This window comes from Trichoderma ghanense (assembly GCF_004382785.1).
Source record: "Trichoderma ghanense strain CCMA-1212 chromosome Unknown scaffold_8, whole genome shotgun sequence".
NCBI classification, from domain to species: domain Eukaryota; kingdom Fungi; phylum Ascomycota; class Sordariomycetes; order Hypocreales; family Hypocreaceae; genus Trichoderma; species Trichoderma ghanense.
In genome coordinates this window covers 546,920-564,540 of record NW_027395671.1, presented here as the reverse complement: position 1 = coordinate 564,540, position 17,621 = coordinate 546,920, and the positions used below count along the sequence as shown (strand labels likewise).

The 17,621-nt window shown below is 55.8% G+C and overlaps 9 protein-coding genes across 9 annotated transcripts; 4 read left to right on the top strand and 5 right to left on the bottom strand.

Moving 5' to 3' along the window:
* Window positions 1–505: 505 nt before the first annotated feature.
* CCMA1212_006813 (Ribonucleases P/MRP protein subunit POP7) lies at window positions 506–1,090 on the bottom strand (the record flags this gene model as incomplete). Its single annotated transcript, XM_073704009.1, has 1 exon — window positions 506–1,090. One exon carries the CDS (start codon window positions 1,088–1,090, stop codon window positions 506–508), a length of 585 nt encoding a protein of 194 aa, XP_073557284.1.
* A 456-nt stretch (window positions 1,091–1,546) lies between these two features.
* On the top strand, window positions 1,547–2,753 carry CCMA1212_006812 (uncharacterized protein; the record flags this gene model as incomplete). Its single annotated transcript, XM_073704008.1, has 3 exons — window positions 1,547–1,612; window positions 1,724–1,909; window positions 1,980–2,753. 3 exons carry the CDS (start codon window positions 1,547–1,549, stop codon window positions 2,751–2,753), a joined length of 1,026 nt encoding a protein of 341 aa, XP_073557634.1.
* Window positions 2,754–3,097: 344 nt separating this feature from the next.
* CCMA1212_006811 (Protein NipSnap-like) lies at window positions 3,098–4,216 on the bottom strand (the record flags this gene model as incomplete). The annotated part of the gene is made up of 2 exons (XM_073704007.1): window positions 3,098–3,582; window positions 3,640–4,216. The coding sequence occupies 2 exons, from the start codon at window positions 4,214–4,216 to the stop codon at window positions 3,098–3,100; spliced, it is 1,062 nt and encodes a 353-aa protein (XP_073557282.1).
* Window positions 4,217–6,490: 2,274 nt separating this feature from the next.
* On the top strand, window positions 6,491–7,487 carry CCMA1212_006808 (Dihydrofolate reductase; the record flags this gene model as incomplete). The annotated part of the gene is made up of 2 exons (XM_073704006.1): window positions 6,491–6,587; window positions 6,751–7,487. 2 exons carry the CDS (start codon window positions 6,491–6,493, stop codon window positions 7,485–7,487), a joined length of 834 nt encoding a protein of 277 aa, XP_073557492.1.
* A 261-nt stretch (window positions 7,488–7,748) lies between these two features.
* CCMA1212_006807 (26S proteasome non-ATPase regulatory subunit 12) lies at window positions 7,749–9,375 on the bottom strand (the record flags this gene model as incomplete). The annotated part of the gene is made up of 4 exons (XM_073704005.1): window positions 7,749–8,336; window positions 8,395–9,114; window positions 9,173–9,229; window positions 9,292–9,375. 4 exons carry the CDS (start codon window positions 9,373–9,375, stop codon window positions 7,749–7,751), a joined length of 1,449 nt encoding a protein of 482 aa, XP_073557658.1.
* A 637-nt stretch (window positions 9,376–10,012) lies between these two features.
* CCMA1212_006806 (uncharacterized protein) lies at window positions 10,013–11,518 on the bottom strand (the record flags this gene model as incomplete). The annotated part of the gene is made up of 1 exon (XM_073704004.1): window positions 10,013–11,518. One exon carries the CDS (start codon window positions 11,516–11,518, stop codon window positions 10,013–10,015), a length of 1,506 nt encoding a protein of 501 aa, XP_073557657.1.
* A 693-nt stretch (window positions 11,519–12,211) lies between these two features.
* Window positions 12,212–13,582, bottom strand: CCMA1212_006805 (Set1 complex component spp1; the record flags this gene model as incomplete). Its single annotated transcript, XM_073704003.1, has 2 exons — window positions 12,212–12,729; window positions 12,787–13,582. The coding sequence occupies 2 exons, from the start codon at window positions 13,580–13,582 to the stop codon at window positions 12,212–12,214; spliced, it is 1,314 nt and encodes a 437-aa protein (XP_073557660.1).
* A 452-nt stretch (window positions 13,583–14,034) lies between these two features.
* Window positions 14,035–15,042, top strand: CCMA1212_006804 (Protein SCO1; the record flags this gene model as incomplete). The annotated part of the gene is made up of 3 exons (XM_073704002.1): window positions 14,035–14,272; window positions 14,344–14,553; window positions 14,617–15,042. Coding segments are annotated over 3 exons (873 nt in total), but the record flags the coding sequence as incomplete, so codon positions are not given.
* A 447-nt stretch (window positions 15,043–15,489) lies between these two features.
* On the top strand, window positions 15,490–17,055 carry CCMA1212_006803 (Uncharacterized protein; the record flags this gene model as incomplete). Its single annotated transcript, XM_073704001.1, has 3 exons — window positions 15,490–15,737; window positions 15,836–16,135; window positions 16,218–17,055. The coding sequence occupies 3 exons, from the start codon at window positions 15,490–15,492 to the stop codon at window positions 17,053–17,055; spliced, it is 1,386 nt and encodes a 461-aa protein (XP_073557654.1).
* Between the last annotated feature and the right edge of the window lie 566 nt (window positions 17,056–17,621).

The window sequence follows — 17,621 nt, the reverse complement described above, 5'->3', positions numbered from 1 at the left end:
GGGTTCGCGACGACTTGTCGGGTGACGGCAGATCAGCCGAGTTTGGAAGCGTAGGAGTTTTTGTTCTGGAATTATTGCGGGAATTGTTGGCGGTACATGGCTGCATTGGCATCGGAGTATGGGTCCTCTACTTGATCTCGTTTCTGCCCTTTTCTTCATCTTATTTTAATGAGGCGGCATCTGGTTTGGCATGTTGACTTTTTGGAGCGAAAGATACTTTCTTCCCTTGACGCTTCCGGGGGCATCTGCTGGCCGCCTATGTGAGGCTATTTAATGGACGATGGCGTTCTCGGGGTTGGTGAAGATCTGTGTTGCGTCTTGGCTCATGGCGTTGTTCGATGTTTGTCTGCTGTCGACTGGTTGGTCAGCGAGATTCGTGCAATGGTTGCGTCCGAGCTCACTGCATATCCACATCGCTAATAGACAACGTCCTTGAGCGAGCTTGATCATATCACCCCTTCGTGCTTCTGATGTTGTTCATGACAGAGCCGAGTTCCGAGAAGCTTCACTTCAAGCTGATGGCAACCTCCAAGCAATTCAGCTTCCTCAGTCGACTTTCGCTGTCAGCCCCAAACGCGTCGTCCGCATCGCCTGTGACCACGTCGTCCACTGTTCCGATAGTCCGCGTTCTAATCTCAACAACGCAGTCTCCCTGCTGCTGGAACCAGCTTGCAACATTCAGTGTCTTTTCAATGGCTTTACCTGTGCCCATGACCGTCACCACAGCTCCACGAGCAGTCCCACTGCCGCTGCCTCGCTTGAGCGCCTCGACGCGGGCATGCAGCGACACATTCTTGGCAGCGGAAGCATTACTGCGCAGGGCCTTATCCAGGAACTTCCTGGTCCGCCTCACGACGGACATGACGGGGGAGCTTGAGGACACGTAGATGACGGGCGTCTTGGATGACGCTGGGAGCTGGCGCCGCGTGAGGGGACGCTTCTGAATTCTGGCGCCTAGACTCCCGCTGTTAGCAGAGTTCAACGTGTCCTGACCGGACTGTAAGAAATGGAACTTGCCTTCTGGGATTGGGGCCATCTTCGTTGTCTGCCCAGGCACCAGCTTAGACGGGGCGTTTTCTGGTTGTGTCATGGTGAGTGAACCAGCGGCGGTGATTGAACGAGGAATACCGATGATTATCGACAATGACGAACTACTCAGATCAGTATAGAGCCCAGCAACTTGAGTGGCAATGGCCGGGAGAATGGCGATTAATGGAAGTGTGCTTGCTTGGTGGTGTCGTTCAAAGCATGAAATAATGATGAGGGAGACTTTCATCCACGCCCTGCCTAGCACCTGCCTCCTAGTTCTCCCAACCCGCTTTTCCTTATCGTTGCTGTTATCGCACAGCCCCACCAGCGAACCTCGCATCACTTGCAGTAGCACTACGAGAACGTCATTCCCTCTGCTCGACCAACTTTCGGCTGGAGCTTCTTTTCCCTTCCCAATACCCTCCTCGAAACTGGCCTTTTCTTGTTCACCAGGAGGGGAATGGCTGCCTGCATCCCAGGCTCCGACCATTCCCGACTCGCGACGAGCTGAACAGCCATGTCTCTGGACATCTGGCCTCCCGTGTCCTCAGAGGAGCTCGCCATAAAGGTCGCCGAAACCCAGGTCAGTAGTTTCACGACCCTTCCGATCATCTCATGGCCGCGCAGAACACGCAAGAAGAGGCAGCGGTGAGATTCAAGGAGAGCAAAGTCAAACATGCTGATATCCTTCAAGAGGCGCGAGCTGGCCTGGATCGTCGAACGGACCCTTGAGATATGCGAGGAACTCAAGCATGGCCTGGAGGACTGCTACGCCCTGCTGGCGCCGGTCGACCCCGGGAGCACGCTGGTGATGAGCACGCCGCGCAACGAGCGAGTCAAGGGCACCATCACACGGGTCGGGACGCGCATCGTCAAGGGGGTGAGTCCGACTCGCAGCACACAAACACCCATCTCTGCATCGTCTACTTACACTTGCGAACATCAAAAAGACTCTCGGCCTCCAATTCAGAACCATTCCGCCACAAGCACTCACCCTCTCGCAATCCGTCCCCATTCACATCCACGCCCTCGACACCGTCCACACCCACCTCAACGAATCAATCGACCTCCTCGGCCTCCTCCTCGCCAACAGCAAGCCCTCCACCACCGACAACCCCGAAACCACCACCCCCACCGTCGACAACACCGCGCAATCGCTCTCCTCCGGCCTCCGCCTCCTCGCCGACTCCATCTCCTCCTCCATCGCGCTCCTCAAGGGCCCGCCCATCAACGAGCCCGACACGAGATGGACGACGCAGTCCTGCCCGCCGGGACACTTTTCGCCGCCCCTCATGCCCAACTTTAGCCTCTACATCACCCTCCAGGAGTGCAGCATCGTGCTCGTCCTGCGCGCCCTAGAACCCGTCGACGCGCCTGTCCACTTTGGCACCAAGCTCGGTCTCGCTATCGGCACGTACCGGCGCCTCGAGCACGACGAGGCAGACATGGTCTTCAAGTGGAAGCCCGGCGGAGACGACTTGTCCGATACCAAGCGCGTGTCCGCGGACCACACCGTCGAGCCGCCGCCGGCGTCGAGGAAGCTCTCGGATAGTCAGCTGGAGGAGGTGTACGTGCGGGAAAAGGTGCGGGTGGAGAGCGCGGACCCGAGTCTCATCTCGCTGTACTCGAAGCTGGGGTATCTCAGCATCATGCTGGAACAGGCGCGGTGCAACTTGGATGCCGTCATGAGTGTGCAGTTGAAGACGTACACGGAGGAGTCATGACCGTCGAGCAGCACACGGTACATGGCTTGGCGAAACTGTACATATATATAGCCCTCGCTCTCAGGTTGCTTGCAGCGTATCGATACACGTATACCCCCTTTACACATGCGAATCCTTATCCTGGTTGGACACATTGTCATGGTCTAGGCAGCAAGGAATAGCGGTACCTTGATATGATTGAAGCAAAACTAATAGAAGAACAAACAAACGCACATGATGCTAAGGTCATGCCTATCTCTTGCATATGAAATGCCAACTCCTCCATACATGAAGCCCTCCTTGACGCCGCAAATACCAAGTTGGATGCACTAAATGTAGATAGCAAAAGCATGAGCAACTGGCCCTTACGCGACGGGCGACCAGGGCATGGGAATCAGAATCCTCGACTGCATGGACTGGATCAGAGGCACCGTCTTGTGCACCGTGTCGCTCCAGCCCTCCACCGACCAGCTCTTTTCGCGGCGCGTCCTCCGCTCCTCGAGGTTGGCAAACTGCCAGAGATGGTGGACCGTGTTCAGCTCTCCGATCTGGACAAACCATGCGCCGACGCCCTCCATGACCTCCCTCCGAGCCTTGAGGCCCCTTCTCCAGTGAGTCTCCCACTCCAGCAGGTTGCCGGGGTGCAGGGTGTATGATCGCAGCTCGAAAACGCCTCCGAGTTGGCGCGGGGGAGTGGTGGGCCAGAAAGAAAACTCTTGCATCAAGGAAATCTTCTTAGATTTGATCAATTTGCTGAGCTTCTTGTTGAAATCGGCAAACTCGGGGTGGTGGGAGATGGAGTGTCGGGATTCATGATAGCCCTCGTATCGCTGGTACTCCCAGATGTGAACTGTTGTAGGGAAACGTTAGCTGGGATTCAACACACCACGCGCGCAGCCGTGCTTACCAAAGGTGTCGCAGTCGCCAACCTCTGTTCGCCAACTGCCGACCAGATGCACCTTGTTCTCGGGCGTGTTGGCCATCTTGGGATAAAACTCTCCCGTGAGCGCGACGTACTCGTCCACCTTGTCGGGCTGGACCTCGTGGAAGACAATGGAGTGGACGTATTTGCCTCTAGCAAGCACCTGGCTGAAGCTGGCCTCCATCTGGGCTTCCATCTCCCTGCCTTCCTTGGTGCCATAGATGAGGTTGGTCAGCGGGCCCTGCTTGCGATCCGGCTCGTTGTCCTTGACAGCGGCTGTGGCGCCTGCAGCAGTTTGAGACGAGTCTTGGTTAGGAGTAGTCGAATCATCAGGAAGTGTCTGGGATCCAAACGCACGAGCTCCCCGTTCCTTCTGCGCTTCCGCCAGCTGCTCTCTGAATGCTCTCTGCTTCTCGTTGAAGGTCTCGATGGATGCCGGGGTGGGGTTGATGTCGCCCATTGACGGCGTGCGCGTCTGCTTCAGGCTTGTGGTGGCCAGAGCCCGCACGCCGACTCGCGGAGATACCGCAGCGGCGCGGCTGTACAGCCTCTGAGAAAGCATGGTGACGTCGCGGCGAGGAAATCAAGTGTAGCGTGCTTTCGAACAAGGACGCAAGGGGCGATGCGCGAGCCTTGAGACAAAGACAGGCTCAGTGACGAGAAGGCAAGAAGTCGCCTAGGGCTGCAGCCTAAAAAGCGACAAAGCACAGGTTGTTTCTTGTTGCTTCAAGAGGCGGCACGTCGACTAAACGAGCAGCGAGGCAGGGAGCAGAGCAGAGAGCAGTTCTGAGTGGCGGGAGGCACAAGGCGGGCAGCGTTGATGGAGGGGAGGCTGAAGGGCCGATTGGATACGGTGTCAATTAGGCGCGGTGGCAGCGAACGCCTGGACGAACCAGGAAGAGGAGGTTTGGAGCTCGGAGCAGCCAAGAGGCACGTTGCAGCCGGGGGAGCTTCACCCCGCACGATCAAATGCCTGCGAGGCTATTGGACGGCTATTGTTGGCGAGGGTTGAGTGTGTGCAGATGGTGGCACTGATTGATGTGATTTAATCAGAAGAGTAGATTGGCTGGTGAAGTAGAGAGAGGACGGCAGAACAATTGAAGGAGGGAGAACCTGGTGATATTCAGGTTGAGTGTTTCAGATGATGTCGAGAAATATATGAGGCAGGAGTCGAGACAAGGCCGAGGAAACCTGGGGAAAGATGGAGCTCCATGGCGTTTGTACCAGCTCCGCCGCTTTTCGGTGCGGAGAACAAGGCACAAGCAGGATTTGGGGGGAGGGGATGATGTCACACTAGCCCCATCAGGCAGGGGTCAGCCGGCTTATGTAAGTACAGTCATGTGACTCTGCATGTGACGCCTCATGTACTCCAAGCGAGGTACCTCCAGACAATTCGCTGCCTTAGGCAGAACGTCCCGGTTCCGCTAAGCCGTTCGCATCAACTTGCTCGGAAAGCCTCTGTCTGGTTGGACCAAAGGGAAAAAGGCTCGTTTCCGAAAGACCTTCAAACCAGCAACAACTCCGTCCACCCTCGCCCTTCAATTCCTCAGCCTCTTCCGCGCGACTCCCCGCAACAAACCGCAGTCATGTCTTGGTTCGGCGTCGCCCCCTTCAAAAAGTTCCCGGCTCCTTTCCGTACGTTCGACCGAGCCTTCGAGCACCCTCCCAGAACAGAAAGAAGCAAAGCATGGATTGATGGGGACTGACTATTGCTGCAGTGAAGCCTTACTGGCCTTTCTTCGCCGCCGGTATGTGATTGCGATTGCGACTATGATCGATGAGTTTTCGACGACATATGATTCGACTCTGCGCTGATTGTGCCGGGATTGTGCTGGTGTCTTGGGAAATCTGGCTCGACTAACATGGGGGGAAATCAGGCCTGATTATCGCTTATGGCGCCAACTCTGCTCAGAACGCCATGATGAAGTGTATGCGACCCCGAATCACGCTGCCGGAGCTTCAATTATACTGACAATGACGCAGCCGACGAGTGGAAGAACGACCCTCGCAACCCCGCCGTCAAGGCCGGCAACAAGGCCCATTAAGTCACATAAAAGAAAGGGAATCGAAAAAATGGATCGAGACGGAGGCTGGAAGAAGGAGGGAGGATATACTCAGACGACTCGGCAGAAAGCAGCCCGGCATTGTCGCTGCACTGTATCATAGATTCGCATTCAGGGCCGAATAGACCTTTGTGATCAAGCGACGAAGATACCGATGACGACTTTCAGTGTCCCGGACGGTCTGGGAATTGCCGGTTGAGAGTATCGTCGCTCCTCGACTGCAGTATATATGTGTGAAAACTGAATCCTGGCAGACCGAGGGAACATGTGCTTGATATGAGCTACCCTGTGATTTGCTTCCATTGGTAGGTATCCAGATGAACACTTGCCTGGGCTGCCACGAGGAGGAACCATTCGCCAAAAATACCATAAGCGAAAAGAGAACCAACAGAAAATATCCATGTGACCAACATTGAATTTCTCTTCTCTAGCCATTGATATCGTATATCCTGGCGAATGTTATTCTACGTCCCTGCCAAGTACACAGTCATACCGAGCTTATCTCGGAATCACCACGGAACCAAACACGCCGCAACTCCCAAATTTTCCCTCCCTCATCCAACGCCGTATTACTAAGGCAGTCATTCAAACTCCGACTCGCAGCCTCTCATCAATTCAACACCGTCTCACTCCCTACTTACACACTCCTTCACATACAACGTTAAATGCAGTCCTTTTTACTTCAATCTCGCATATATAGACCGTCCTGCTTCTCATCTTGCGTATATTACACACCATATACCCTCCGTCCATCGACTTCTCATCTCCGAACAATGTCATCCGCATCAACGCCGATTGGCACGCCTCGGCCCGAACAGCAGGCTCAGAAGAATGGCGCAAAGAAGGAGGTCAAGATATTGATGATTCATGGTACGAATAACACTCGCTCAAGTCATCTCACATGCGTTCCCCATCAGGTCCACCCATAAACTACCCATCTCAACCATTAAACTGCCATCTCACTCTCCCATCCATTCCGTCACACCTTTCAACCCTCCTCTCTTATATCAATTCACATACTAACATCCTCAAGGATACACCCAATCAGGCCCCCTCTTCCGCGCCAAAACCCGCGCCCTCGAAAAACTCCTCGCAAAAACCCTCTCCCCAATCTCCCTCCTCCCACTCCTCATCTACCCAACCGCCCCCAACCGCCTCCTCCCCTCCGACTACCCCGGCTTCACCCCTTCCGCACCCCAAGAAGGCGGCGACTCTTACTCTCCCTCTCCCACCAACAACGGCGAGGACCTCCCAGACACATGGGCCTGGTTCCGCAAAGATGAAGCAAACAACACCTACCGCCTCTTCAACGAAGGCATGTCCACCATCGCCCAGTCCATCCGCGAAGCAGGCGGCGTCGACGGCGTATGCGGCTTCAGCCAGGGCGGCGCCATGGCGGCCTTTGTCGCCGCCGCGCTTGAACCTGCGCGTGCCGTTCCTGAAGGTCCCAGCGGCGACTGGGCGCGTCAACTGCGTGATGCGAATGGTGGCAGACCTGTCAAGTTTGCAGTGTCTTGGTCTGGGTTTTATGCTGCGGGCGTGAAGGAGCTCGAGTGGCTGTATGAGCCTAAAATTGCCACGCCGACGCTGCATTACATCGGGAGTCTGGATGTGGTCGTTGACGAGACTCGGAGTCGGGCGCTGGTGGACAGGTGTGAGGAGCCGGTTGTCGTGGTTCATCCGGGGGGCCATCATGTTCCTGTGTCGAAGGAGTGGGTGATGCCCCTGGCTGGGTTCATCAGAAACCATGTCAGTGGCAATGACAAGTGAGACTTATTCGGATACCTAAACATAGAAACTAGAAGCTTAGATTTACACAAGGCAAGCCGGGACGAACATAAAGACAGATGGGCTACGAGCACCGCAAAAGGTTTATATGGCCTCAGATTTCCTTCCGAGGACTATCTAACCTGTATCATTACAAGCTGTGAAACCCCCCCCCCCCAATCAAAGTCGTGCATGTATTCATGTTGATGTTGCCCCCTTTTCAGTGCGCCACAACCCCCTCCTGACCCCCCAGTTGTCGTCCTTCTATTTGGAGCTTGTTGGCTGAATGCGTGCCATCATCTCCTCCTTGGTGATGAGGTGATCGATCCTCTCCAGAAGCCCCAGCAAGCTCTTCATGTTGTGGCTCCACTCGTTCAGAACATCGTCTGCATCCCTCGGCTTGGCGAAGCTGACGATTCGCGCCGGCCGGTCAATCTTGGCATACACAGTCTTGGACGTCACCAGCTCGCTGATGTATTTCTCCGTCTCATCTTCCGCAAGGTCCAGGAGCTCGGTAAGACGGCCCATCTGGATGCGCGTGTAGTACTTGGCAATGACCCGGACATTGTGCTCGATGACGCGCTTGCGCAAGTCCTCCCACCTCTGGTAGGCCTTTTCATCTGCAGACTGCCCAGGCTGAGCGTCAAAGACGTCGGTCTCGCACAGATGCGGGCCAAACTTCTTGGCGATTTCCGGCCACCGCATCAACTCGTGGACTGTGAAGAGGCGGAGAAGCTCGGCATCGAGAGGTACCTGAGAGTTTCGAGAGTCTCGGTGTATGCGCTGAAGGAGGTCGTGTTGTTCGTTGTCGTAGGGAGCAAGGATGACAAAGTAGATGATGCGTTGCAGAACCTTGATCATTGACATGTTAGCCTACAATCAGAGGGAATAGTGGGTGAAGCCGTCTTACAGGACGCAGTTTGGCGGGGTCTTGCTCAACAGCCTCGGTATCGAGCACCTGGCGGTAGTGCTTGCATGCGTCCAGGTACTTGTCCTCATGCTTCGCCAGTGTAATCTGCTGCTCGTAGTAGCGCAGCTTCAAGTCCGTTGTGTCGTCCTCCTTCTCTTCCGGAACCTCCTCTCCACGAGCCTTCTTCTTCTCGCGCTCCTTCCGCTCATTTTCCAGCTGCTCGGCCGTCTTCTTGGGCTTCCGCGCCAGGTATCTTGTGCTAATCTTGCGGCCCAGGATAGCCGCCTGCGTCCAGTCGCCGCTTTCAATGCAGAGCTCGACTTGGGCTAGGATAAACTCCGTCTTCTCCCGTCGGTCCATGGATCCAAAGGTTTCTACTTGGAGCTCGCAGAGGATCTCCTTGGCCGCCTTGACGTCGCCCTGCTGCTTCTTGATGTCGGAGAGGATCTTGGTGACGCGAGCGCGCTCGACCTCGACAAAGATCTTGCCCTCGGTCACCGTTCGCAGCGTCTCGATGACGGAGAGCTTGGTCTTGAGGTCGGGCGTCTCGTCGAGGAAGCCGACCACGGTCTGGACCATCTTGGTGATGGCCTGCTTGAGCTGGCTGTGCTTCTTCGACAGGACCAGCGTCTGCTCGTTCATTAAGCTCCAGTCGCCGGCATTTTTGCATAATGTGACAATCGCCACGAGGATCCGGGATGTTGAGGCGAGATCAGAGGCCTGTGATAAACGGTCAGGGGAGCTCGTTCGAAGCTAGAGCCGGTGTTGGGTGGCTTACTTGACGGGTCTGCTTTTCCAGAGCAGCAAGCTTCTCGATTGCGCCCTGGAGATTCGTCTGCTCAAACGGGTCAGCTCACAGGCGCTACCGACGATGGGGTCCCCAAGGGAGAGCATTACCTTGGCCAGAGCCTCGGCCTCTGGAAGCTGCTGGTCAACCTCCTTGGAGAAGTCCTTCTCGGGCTTGAGGGTTGCCTCGGACATTGTGGCGGCTCGCTGCGTCGACTTTGGCGGGTTAGAGGGGATGCGGTGCGTGTGTGTTTCGTATCCGGAACCTGGGCGTCTTTGATCGCGAATTGGAGATCCGGAGTCGACTCGATGGTGTTTGTGACAAGATGAGAGAGCGAGAGAGTTGGTGCTTCGCTGATTGGCGAGGCTGCTGTGGGTAACGCAAGAGGCACCTGCCTGACGTCCTCAGCCAGCAAGTAGCGTATGTAATCCCGGCCTTGACCCAGCCACCCCACTCTGGAGCTGTGGGAAGAAAGTAACCCCGGACACATATCGATAAGCCGGCGCTCAGCTCCAGCAGCAAGAGGAACGAGTCAACAATTGACACATGAGCTATGAGGGTGCGATTGGTTTTGGACGTTTGGAAAATAAGTGAAGTATCAACCGGATGATATTTGCCCTGTGTCAAGCTGAGGTGTTCTGGCAATTGTGCACATTTCCTTGGTCCAAAGATTGCTGTTGTTTCCGTCGGGCCAAGGACGGACACCACTACATCTCACCAATCCTCACATAAAGCATCGTGTAAACGGGCAAGGCCGTGATTCCATATCTAAAGCCAAAATAACACTGCAAGGTCGACTTATCCACGTTTCAAACCCATCCCTCCAAGCGTCTATTCAGACTCGAAAACCAATGAAATACCATCATCACCAGCCGTCACCACTCGCTGCCCAGTTCCTCCCTGCACGAAATCCAACACGCCACCTCCATCACCATCTCCCCGGTGGCCCTTCCACTCCCGCAACAAGCCGTTATTCCCACTGTTGGAAGAGTCTGTGGTGCCACTGGCCCGTATATCCCATCTCCGCACAACGCCATCCATGCCGCAGCTTGTAAGCACCCACGTGTTAGGGATGAACTCGACCTTGACAACGGGATAGTCATTGTGAACTGCAATCAAGTGCTTCCGGATGGAAAAGCTGCGCGTGGCATCGAACACGGTGATGCCGCCATCCACAGAGCCGGCGGCCAGTAGGACGGTAAGTGGGCTGGTCGAAGCAACTGATATGGACAGCGTCTCGACGCTATCGGTGTGGTTCTGGAGGGAGGCCAGGATCTGTCCTCCAGCGGTGGGATCGGCCCCAGACCTGCCGCCTCGACCGCTTCGGCCGTTTGACCTCGCCGGCGCCGCATTTCCAAGGCGGGGAAGGGACACGACCTTGATGGAACCGTCACCACCACCGACAGCAAGGAACGTGTCCCTAGGGTCAATGGCAATGGAGTAGAGGCCACCGAGGACTTCGAACCGCTGATCCTCGGCGGTCAGAGCCACAATAGTCATGCCATTGTCGTTGGTGAGGCCCTGCGCAGCAGCAGCCCCCCACACGTCCCAAACATATAGGCTGCCATCTTCGGAGACGGTAGCCAGAAGCTGGCCATCGTGCGTCCACGCTCCGGCCGTGCAAGGGCCACCATGCAAGAAGTAGGACTGCACAATCTGGAGGGCGTTGGAAGGGTCAGAGGGATCGATCGTGTAGACCCAGACAGAGCCGTCTTTGGCGCCGAGGGCAATGGTGTTGGGATGTGACGGCGAAGGGCAGGGCGCAACCCAGTTGACCTCGTCGACTTCTTGCGCCTCGCCAAAGGGAGTCACCTTGATCCCGATGGGGGGCTGCACGTCCGTCTTCCAGGCCTTGACCCTGCCATCCAGGCCTGCGCTGATCAGGACCTCACCCCGCGGAAGGGTCCAGGTCAGATTGGTGATGGAATCTGTGTGACCCTCGATGGAGAAAAGGCTGTCAAGTCGACTCGTCTGGGGATCGGTAACGGGGCCGCTGGCGTAGCTCGGAGGCAGCACCGGTCGCGAGGGAGCGCCGGAAATGTCGAAGATCCAGCCCGCACCAGGCGCCTCATCTTCCTGGCCAGCAGAGCCGCCAACAGCGACGAGCGAGCCCCAGACGGGGTGCTGCGCAACGGTGAAGAGGGAATCTTGGGGTAGGTCGAAGTATGCGATCGAGTCGTTTTGCAGTTCGAGCTCCTCGTCGTCGTCAGAGTCCATCTCGTGATCTTCGTCATGGCCATCCTGGTCGATGCCGTTGACGACCACCTCTCCCACCTCTTCAGCGTCGAGGAGGTTGTCGTCCAGTTCGTCGTCCCCGACGTGGTTGGAAGCAGACATATTTTCTAGCGATGCGCGGGCGTAATCAAGAAGAATAGAAGTCGTTCAAAGAGGCGCAAAAAGAAACGAGCGCCGTATGAAAAGAAGTTAGGAGAAGAGTAGCTTGCTAGAGAAGAGAGGAGAGAAAGACGAGAAGAGACGAAGCTCCGGGAGAGGATTGAGCTGGTCCTTCCGCTGAGGCTTGATGTCACTTGCTGCTTGATAAGCAAAAAGTCTTTCGGCCTCTTGATGCTGGTAAGGCACTTTTTCCTTCTCTTTCTTTTTTTTTTTTTTTTTTTGCCCCTCCGGCCTTGGACCCCTCCCCCGCCATTGGATCATAACCCCACCAAAATCTGTATGTACCTTATGACCGGGGAGTGGCTTGCTGCTGGCTGCAAATGATCAGTTGCCCAGGATATCATCATCAAAATGAAGTGTGATTAGGAGAAGGTATAAGAAGTCAAAATAGCATCTGTTACATTACGCCTCACATGCGACAGATCTAGTGGAAAGCGTACACCATCGGTGTCTTTCGTCTTAGACAAAGCATAGACACGCTGTGAGATAGGGGGAGTCAAACCGGGAGGCATATGCTTCATTCAACCGACGAGCTCGTCCTGTCCTCAACGCCAAACTCCCGCAACCTGTTTCTGATCCTCAATGTACCTAAGAATGCAATAGTCCATAGCTCGAGCCCTTCAACACCTCACACACCTACCCATCCAGCACCTCCACCCAGTTCTTCTCCGCCTGTCTCCTCCTCCACCTCTCCTCTGCAGCCTCCCGCAGTATGCGCTCGTCCTCGCCAACCTCGGCCGCCTGATCCGCCATCTCCTTGATCTGGTACTTAACAGCAAGAAGCAGCATCTTATGCCAGCCGCTGTGGATCTTGCACCGCTTCCGCTCGCACATGCCACGAACCTCGTCGCCCTCTCCCTGAGGGTCGTCGACCTTTGACGCCTGGAAGATGGCCTCGCCCTCAGGAGACTTGACAAAAGCGGCAAACGCGTCTCGGGCTCCGATAGAGTCGAGCCTCTGATCGTAACCACAAATGTCCTCTGCGATGCGGCCAGCGCTGATGGCTGCTCGGCGGCGTTCTTGGACCATTTCGACGAGTGCTATCATCTTCTGGCAGAGAAGCGTCTCTTCCGCTAGCTTGAACCGCGCTTTGGCTTTCTTCTCCAGATACTCTTTCTCTTCTTCTGTCAAGATATGCGCGAGACGCTCTTCAGCTGCTTGAGAGTTGTTCGTTAGCTACTTGTAGCATTCACGTCTGAACAGGAACTTACCCGTATCGTCTCCGTTCACTTCCGCTGGCTTTCCCGAGAAAGGAGCCCGCAAAGTCCACGACCCATCCCCACCAATTGTAGCAAGATCGCTGCTCAGCAGAGCCATGAATTCCTCTTGTGACAGCTCATCGCTCAGAGCCGACCTTGCCCTGGCCTTGGGCAGCTTGGCCAGCATCCGCTCCCACCACATCTGGGCATGCTCATCCGAACAGAAGACGCTCGGCGGGCTGTGAGTCAGGCGGGCCGCTTTGCGACATGAGGCCAGCGTGCACGTCTTTTTGTAAATGGTCACCAGATTTTCCGACGTGCAGTTCGGACATATGAACTTCTCTATGAGGCTCTCGCCGATGTCCTTGCTGATGTGCACACACTCGCCGTGGAACCAGTCCTCGCATCTCTCGCAGCAAATCATCCAGCGGTGATCGTCCGGCCCTCGGCAGATGCAGTACGGCCCATTGTCAGACTCGTCGTCCTCGTCGGATGCATCCTCTGCCGCGGTGCTGTTGGCCTCACTCCCTCCCACAGCTGAGCGCGCCGACTTTGGCTTCTTGGGCTCCCGTACAGACTTTGGTCGCTTGGCGTTCTTCTTGACGGAAGAGGCCGTGCCCTTTTTCTTCTTTGTCGCGGACGAGCCCGGCATTGGAGGTGCTGGATCCGTGGCATCTGCGAGTTCTGTGGAGGGCAAGGGAGTCGAGGATTTAAACGCCGGGAGGGCGTCAGAATGCAGTGGAGCGGGTGAATTCACCGCGCTCTCACTTTTGATGTCTTCATCGATGAGCTCGAACCGGGTCTCCATGATGAAAGATCCTGCGCCTGGCCGCGCCGCATCCATTGGCAAAGTAATGGTTGTGAGTGAAGAAGCATCAACGCTTCCAGGTAAAATGCCCCGGCCAATAAGGGCGAGCTGAGTGAGTTGGACCCGAGCTTCAGCGACACATGAAAAACTTAGCAGAGCCACGCAAGAGACATTGTCGCCTCAGTAAGAGCCCAGATCTCTCTGACAACAAGTTACCGGTTTGTACCAAATTTGACCTGCATTGATATTGTTCAGACGCGTGCAGGACGACGTTGATGTTGCAAGATGGAATCTCAGCCTGACTCAGCATCCAAGTGGCAAGGGTAACAAGAGTGCTTAGGTAAGCTCTCCGGCCAGCAAACTTGCTCACCTCAATTGAAGCCAATAGTGGGGCAGCATCTTGTCGATATTTAGCAATCTGACGCTCTCGGCCTCACTTGTTCAACTGCCAGGGCAGCACAAGAACGACAATTGAGGCGCAAACAACATGTCGCATCCAGTCGCCTCGTCAAGGGCTCTTCAAAGCGCTCTCAGGGGCCTCCCCGCGCAACAATGCCGGCGTTGCTTCTCCAGCAGCGCATTCCAGCCGAAGCAGCTCCGGCCGGTCGTCCCTCGATCGCCGGTCCAATCCAGACAGCCGATTACGCAGAAGCGAACGAAATACAGGACGATCGAGCAGGCCAAGAGCCGGTATAGCACAGGGGTATGGAGCGATGCTCTGCGATTCGCTGGTTTAGGAGCTGTACTAATGTCCTGGGCAGCCCTTTTCCTTGAAGGCGGCCGTCTTGTTCGTCATCACATGCGGTGGCCTGGTCTGGTACTTTGAGCATGAGAAGGAGCGCATGCAGCGGAAGAGAATTGCGGAGGCGACCAAAGGCGTCGGCCGTCCCAAGGTGGGAGGATCCTTTGAGCTGACGGATCAGAACGGGAAGCCCTTTACCAGCGAGATGATGAAGGGCAAGCACTCATTGGTAAGCAACACTCGCAACGGGCGAATTACTCTCTGGTGATAGGTCTAACGCGAACTCGACCAGGTCTACTTTGGCTTCACGCGCTGTCCCGACATCTGTCCCGAAGAGCTCGACAAGATGGCCCGCATGCTGGATATCGTCGACGCCAGGCTTCCCAACAACCAGCTGCTGCCCATCTTTGTGACGTGCGACCCGGCGCGAGACGATCCCGCGGCGCTGAAGAGCTACCTCGCCGAGTTCCACCCCAAGTTGATTGGCCTGACGGGCACGTACGATCAGATCAAGGACCTTTGCAAGAAGTACAGGGTGTACTTTAGCACGCCGCGAGATGTGAAGCCTGGGCAGGATTACTTGGTCGACCACAGCATTTACTTTTACCTGATGGACCCGGAGGGTGATTTTGTGGAAGCGCTGGGGCGACAGCACTCGCCGGAACAGGCGGCGCAGCTGATTATCGACCATATCAAGGACTGGAAGAGCAGCCATTGATGCTGCTGTTGCGGAGCTGAGAAAAGCAGAGTGAAATGGAGTCTTGTCTGTAACAGTAGTGTACCACCAAGTCCTAGAAGGATGGATGCCAAAACCAGCAACGAACCACTCAACTTGTATATATTGAATCAATCTCATCGTGTCATCATCCGCCAGTCTGATTGCATTAAATAGTCGAAGAAACCCTAAGCTTTTATGTGAAGCTCTATCGGATTGTTCGGCTTGGTGATATCAAACAGCTGCCGAGGAGCTCATCATAGTGGGGATACGGCGCGATCCCGGCCAGTATCGGCGAGCTGCGACTCTGGGTCGCTCTAGAACTTGCCCCAGCATATTCTGTCATTTACATCATCTTTCCTGGAGCGCGTTCATTATAAAACCTCTTTTAGAATCCATCTTCTCGCGATTCACAGTCGGCTTTGATTTGAAGCACTTCAGTTCAGCAAAATGTCGCGCACACGGCTTTTGAGCCGATGCCGGCCGATATCCGCATCTCGACTCGGTCCTGTCACCCGGTCATGGCCAGCTTTCAACAACCTCAACGTGAATGCGGCTCGAGCGAGCACCGACAGGCGGCACTTTCATGCGGCATCACTTTTACGAGAGAAAGCCAATGCGCCTTCTCGAACGCTTCAACAACGCATTGTGGATGATGTAGCGCGGAAGGCTTTGTCTGAGATTGCGTTTGCGTTTGAGTACGTGGCGAAGCTATCATAAACCCCTCGTTGCCTGCTTTTGGTCCTTCATGGATATCGCACTGAGAAGCATATGATGGCTAAGAGATATACCACAGCATCGATGGAGTCTTGTATCAGGGCCACAGGCCAATTCCCGGAGCCAGGGAGATGCTCAGGAGGATCAGGTCTCACGACATCCGCTACGTCTTCCTGACCAACGGCGGCGGCACTCATGAAGATGCCAAGGTCAAGTCTCTGTCTAAGCGCCTTGGTCTGTCGGAAGACGAGGACGTGATCCGCAACAGGGTCATCCTGTCGCACACGCCGATGCGCGGCTGGGATGAGCAGGTCAAGAAGAATGGAACGGTGCTGATTACGGGATCTCACCCGGAAACTGCCCGCAGAGTGGCCAACGAGTCGGTGCAAACCCATGTTCTCTCTCTCTCTCTCTCTCTGCGACATTTTTGGCAGGATACTTCTAACACTTGAGACTTGCAGATACGGGTTTACCAGGGCCGTGACGCCGGCGGACATCATCGCGGCCAACGACAAGGTGTATCCGTTTGACAACCTGCGGGAGAGCCTCCACAGAGAGTCGCGGCCGCTGCCCGACGGCAAGGTTGTATCCAACGACATCGACCCTTATAGCAAGGACGTGCCGGCGGACGCGCTCAAGATTGACCAGATCCTGGTGTGGAACGACCCGCGGGACTGGTCGCTGGACATCCAGGTGATCCACGATCTGCTCATCTCGCATCGCGGCTATCTGGGCACCATCTCCGACAAGAACGGCAACGCGCAGCTGCCCAACAACGGCTGGCAGCAGGACGGGCAGCCGCAGCTCTGGATCTCCAACCTGGACCTCCTGTGGAAGACGGAGTACCCGGTCAACCGCTTCGGCACGGGGGCCTTTGTGGAGGCGCTCAAGGGCGTGTGGGCGGCGTCGACGGGCGGCGCGGAGCTGCAGTTCAGCGCGCTGGGCAAGCCGTCGCGGCACACGTACGAGTACGCGCACGACCGGCTGCTTCACCACGCGCCGGAGCAGCCGCACGGCAAGGGGGACAAGAAGAGGCCGCTGCGGAGGGTCTACATGATCGGCGACAACCCGGAGAGCGACATCCGGGGCGCCAACGAGTTTGCGCCCGAGGACGGGACGCAGTGGGTGTCGGTGCTGGTGAGGACGGGCGTGTGGCGGGAGACGGCGGCGCAGAAGGAGCCGAGACACAGGCCGGCGGTGGTTGTGGACGATGTGGTTGATGCGATTGTGTGGGCGATGAGGAACGAGGGGGTGGACGTGACGAGAGAGTGGCTGGCCAACGAGGAGGACTGGGTGTGAGGGGTGTGAGAGGCTCCAAATGCGTCCTTCTGTTTACGATGTCTCTTTGTTGAGCTACTGTCCTCGTGTCATCACATTCCCATCCTATCACCATGAGCCCTCAAGGCCAGATCCTGCATTTCATTACATAAAGCCGCTATGCTATGCATAGACCCCCAATTAGAGCCGAAGCATTGTATTAGACGAAAAAGTGCGCACGCGAGCAGAGGGTGAGGCACGCTTGGGATTTCCTCATGCGGCGACCGAGACGATGGATTTCTGCCAGGATGTTCGGCGCAGCACAAGCGGTTGCAGCATGCAAGGATGGGAGAGGCTTAATTATTGCTACTGTAGTAGTACTAGTATTATTACTATATAGTAGCCCGAGGTGCTATCGTATGGATACCTACCTACTATATGTGTGTAAGGACGGACAGGGAGTAAAAAATGAGATGTGGATAAAGAGGTCCCCCAAAATCACATGTCTGCTGGTTGGTTTCGTGTCCGCCAACTATCAGGCAGAGCGAATAATAGGCCAAACTGGACACCTTGTCATTCATTGCCTGCGCGACGGGCCGTCGATCCAT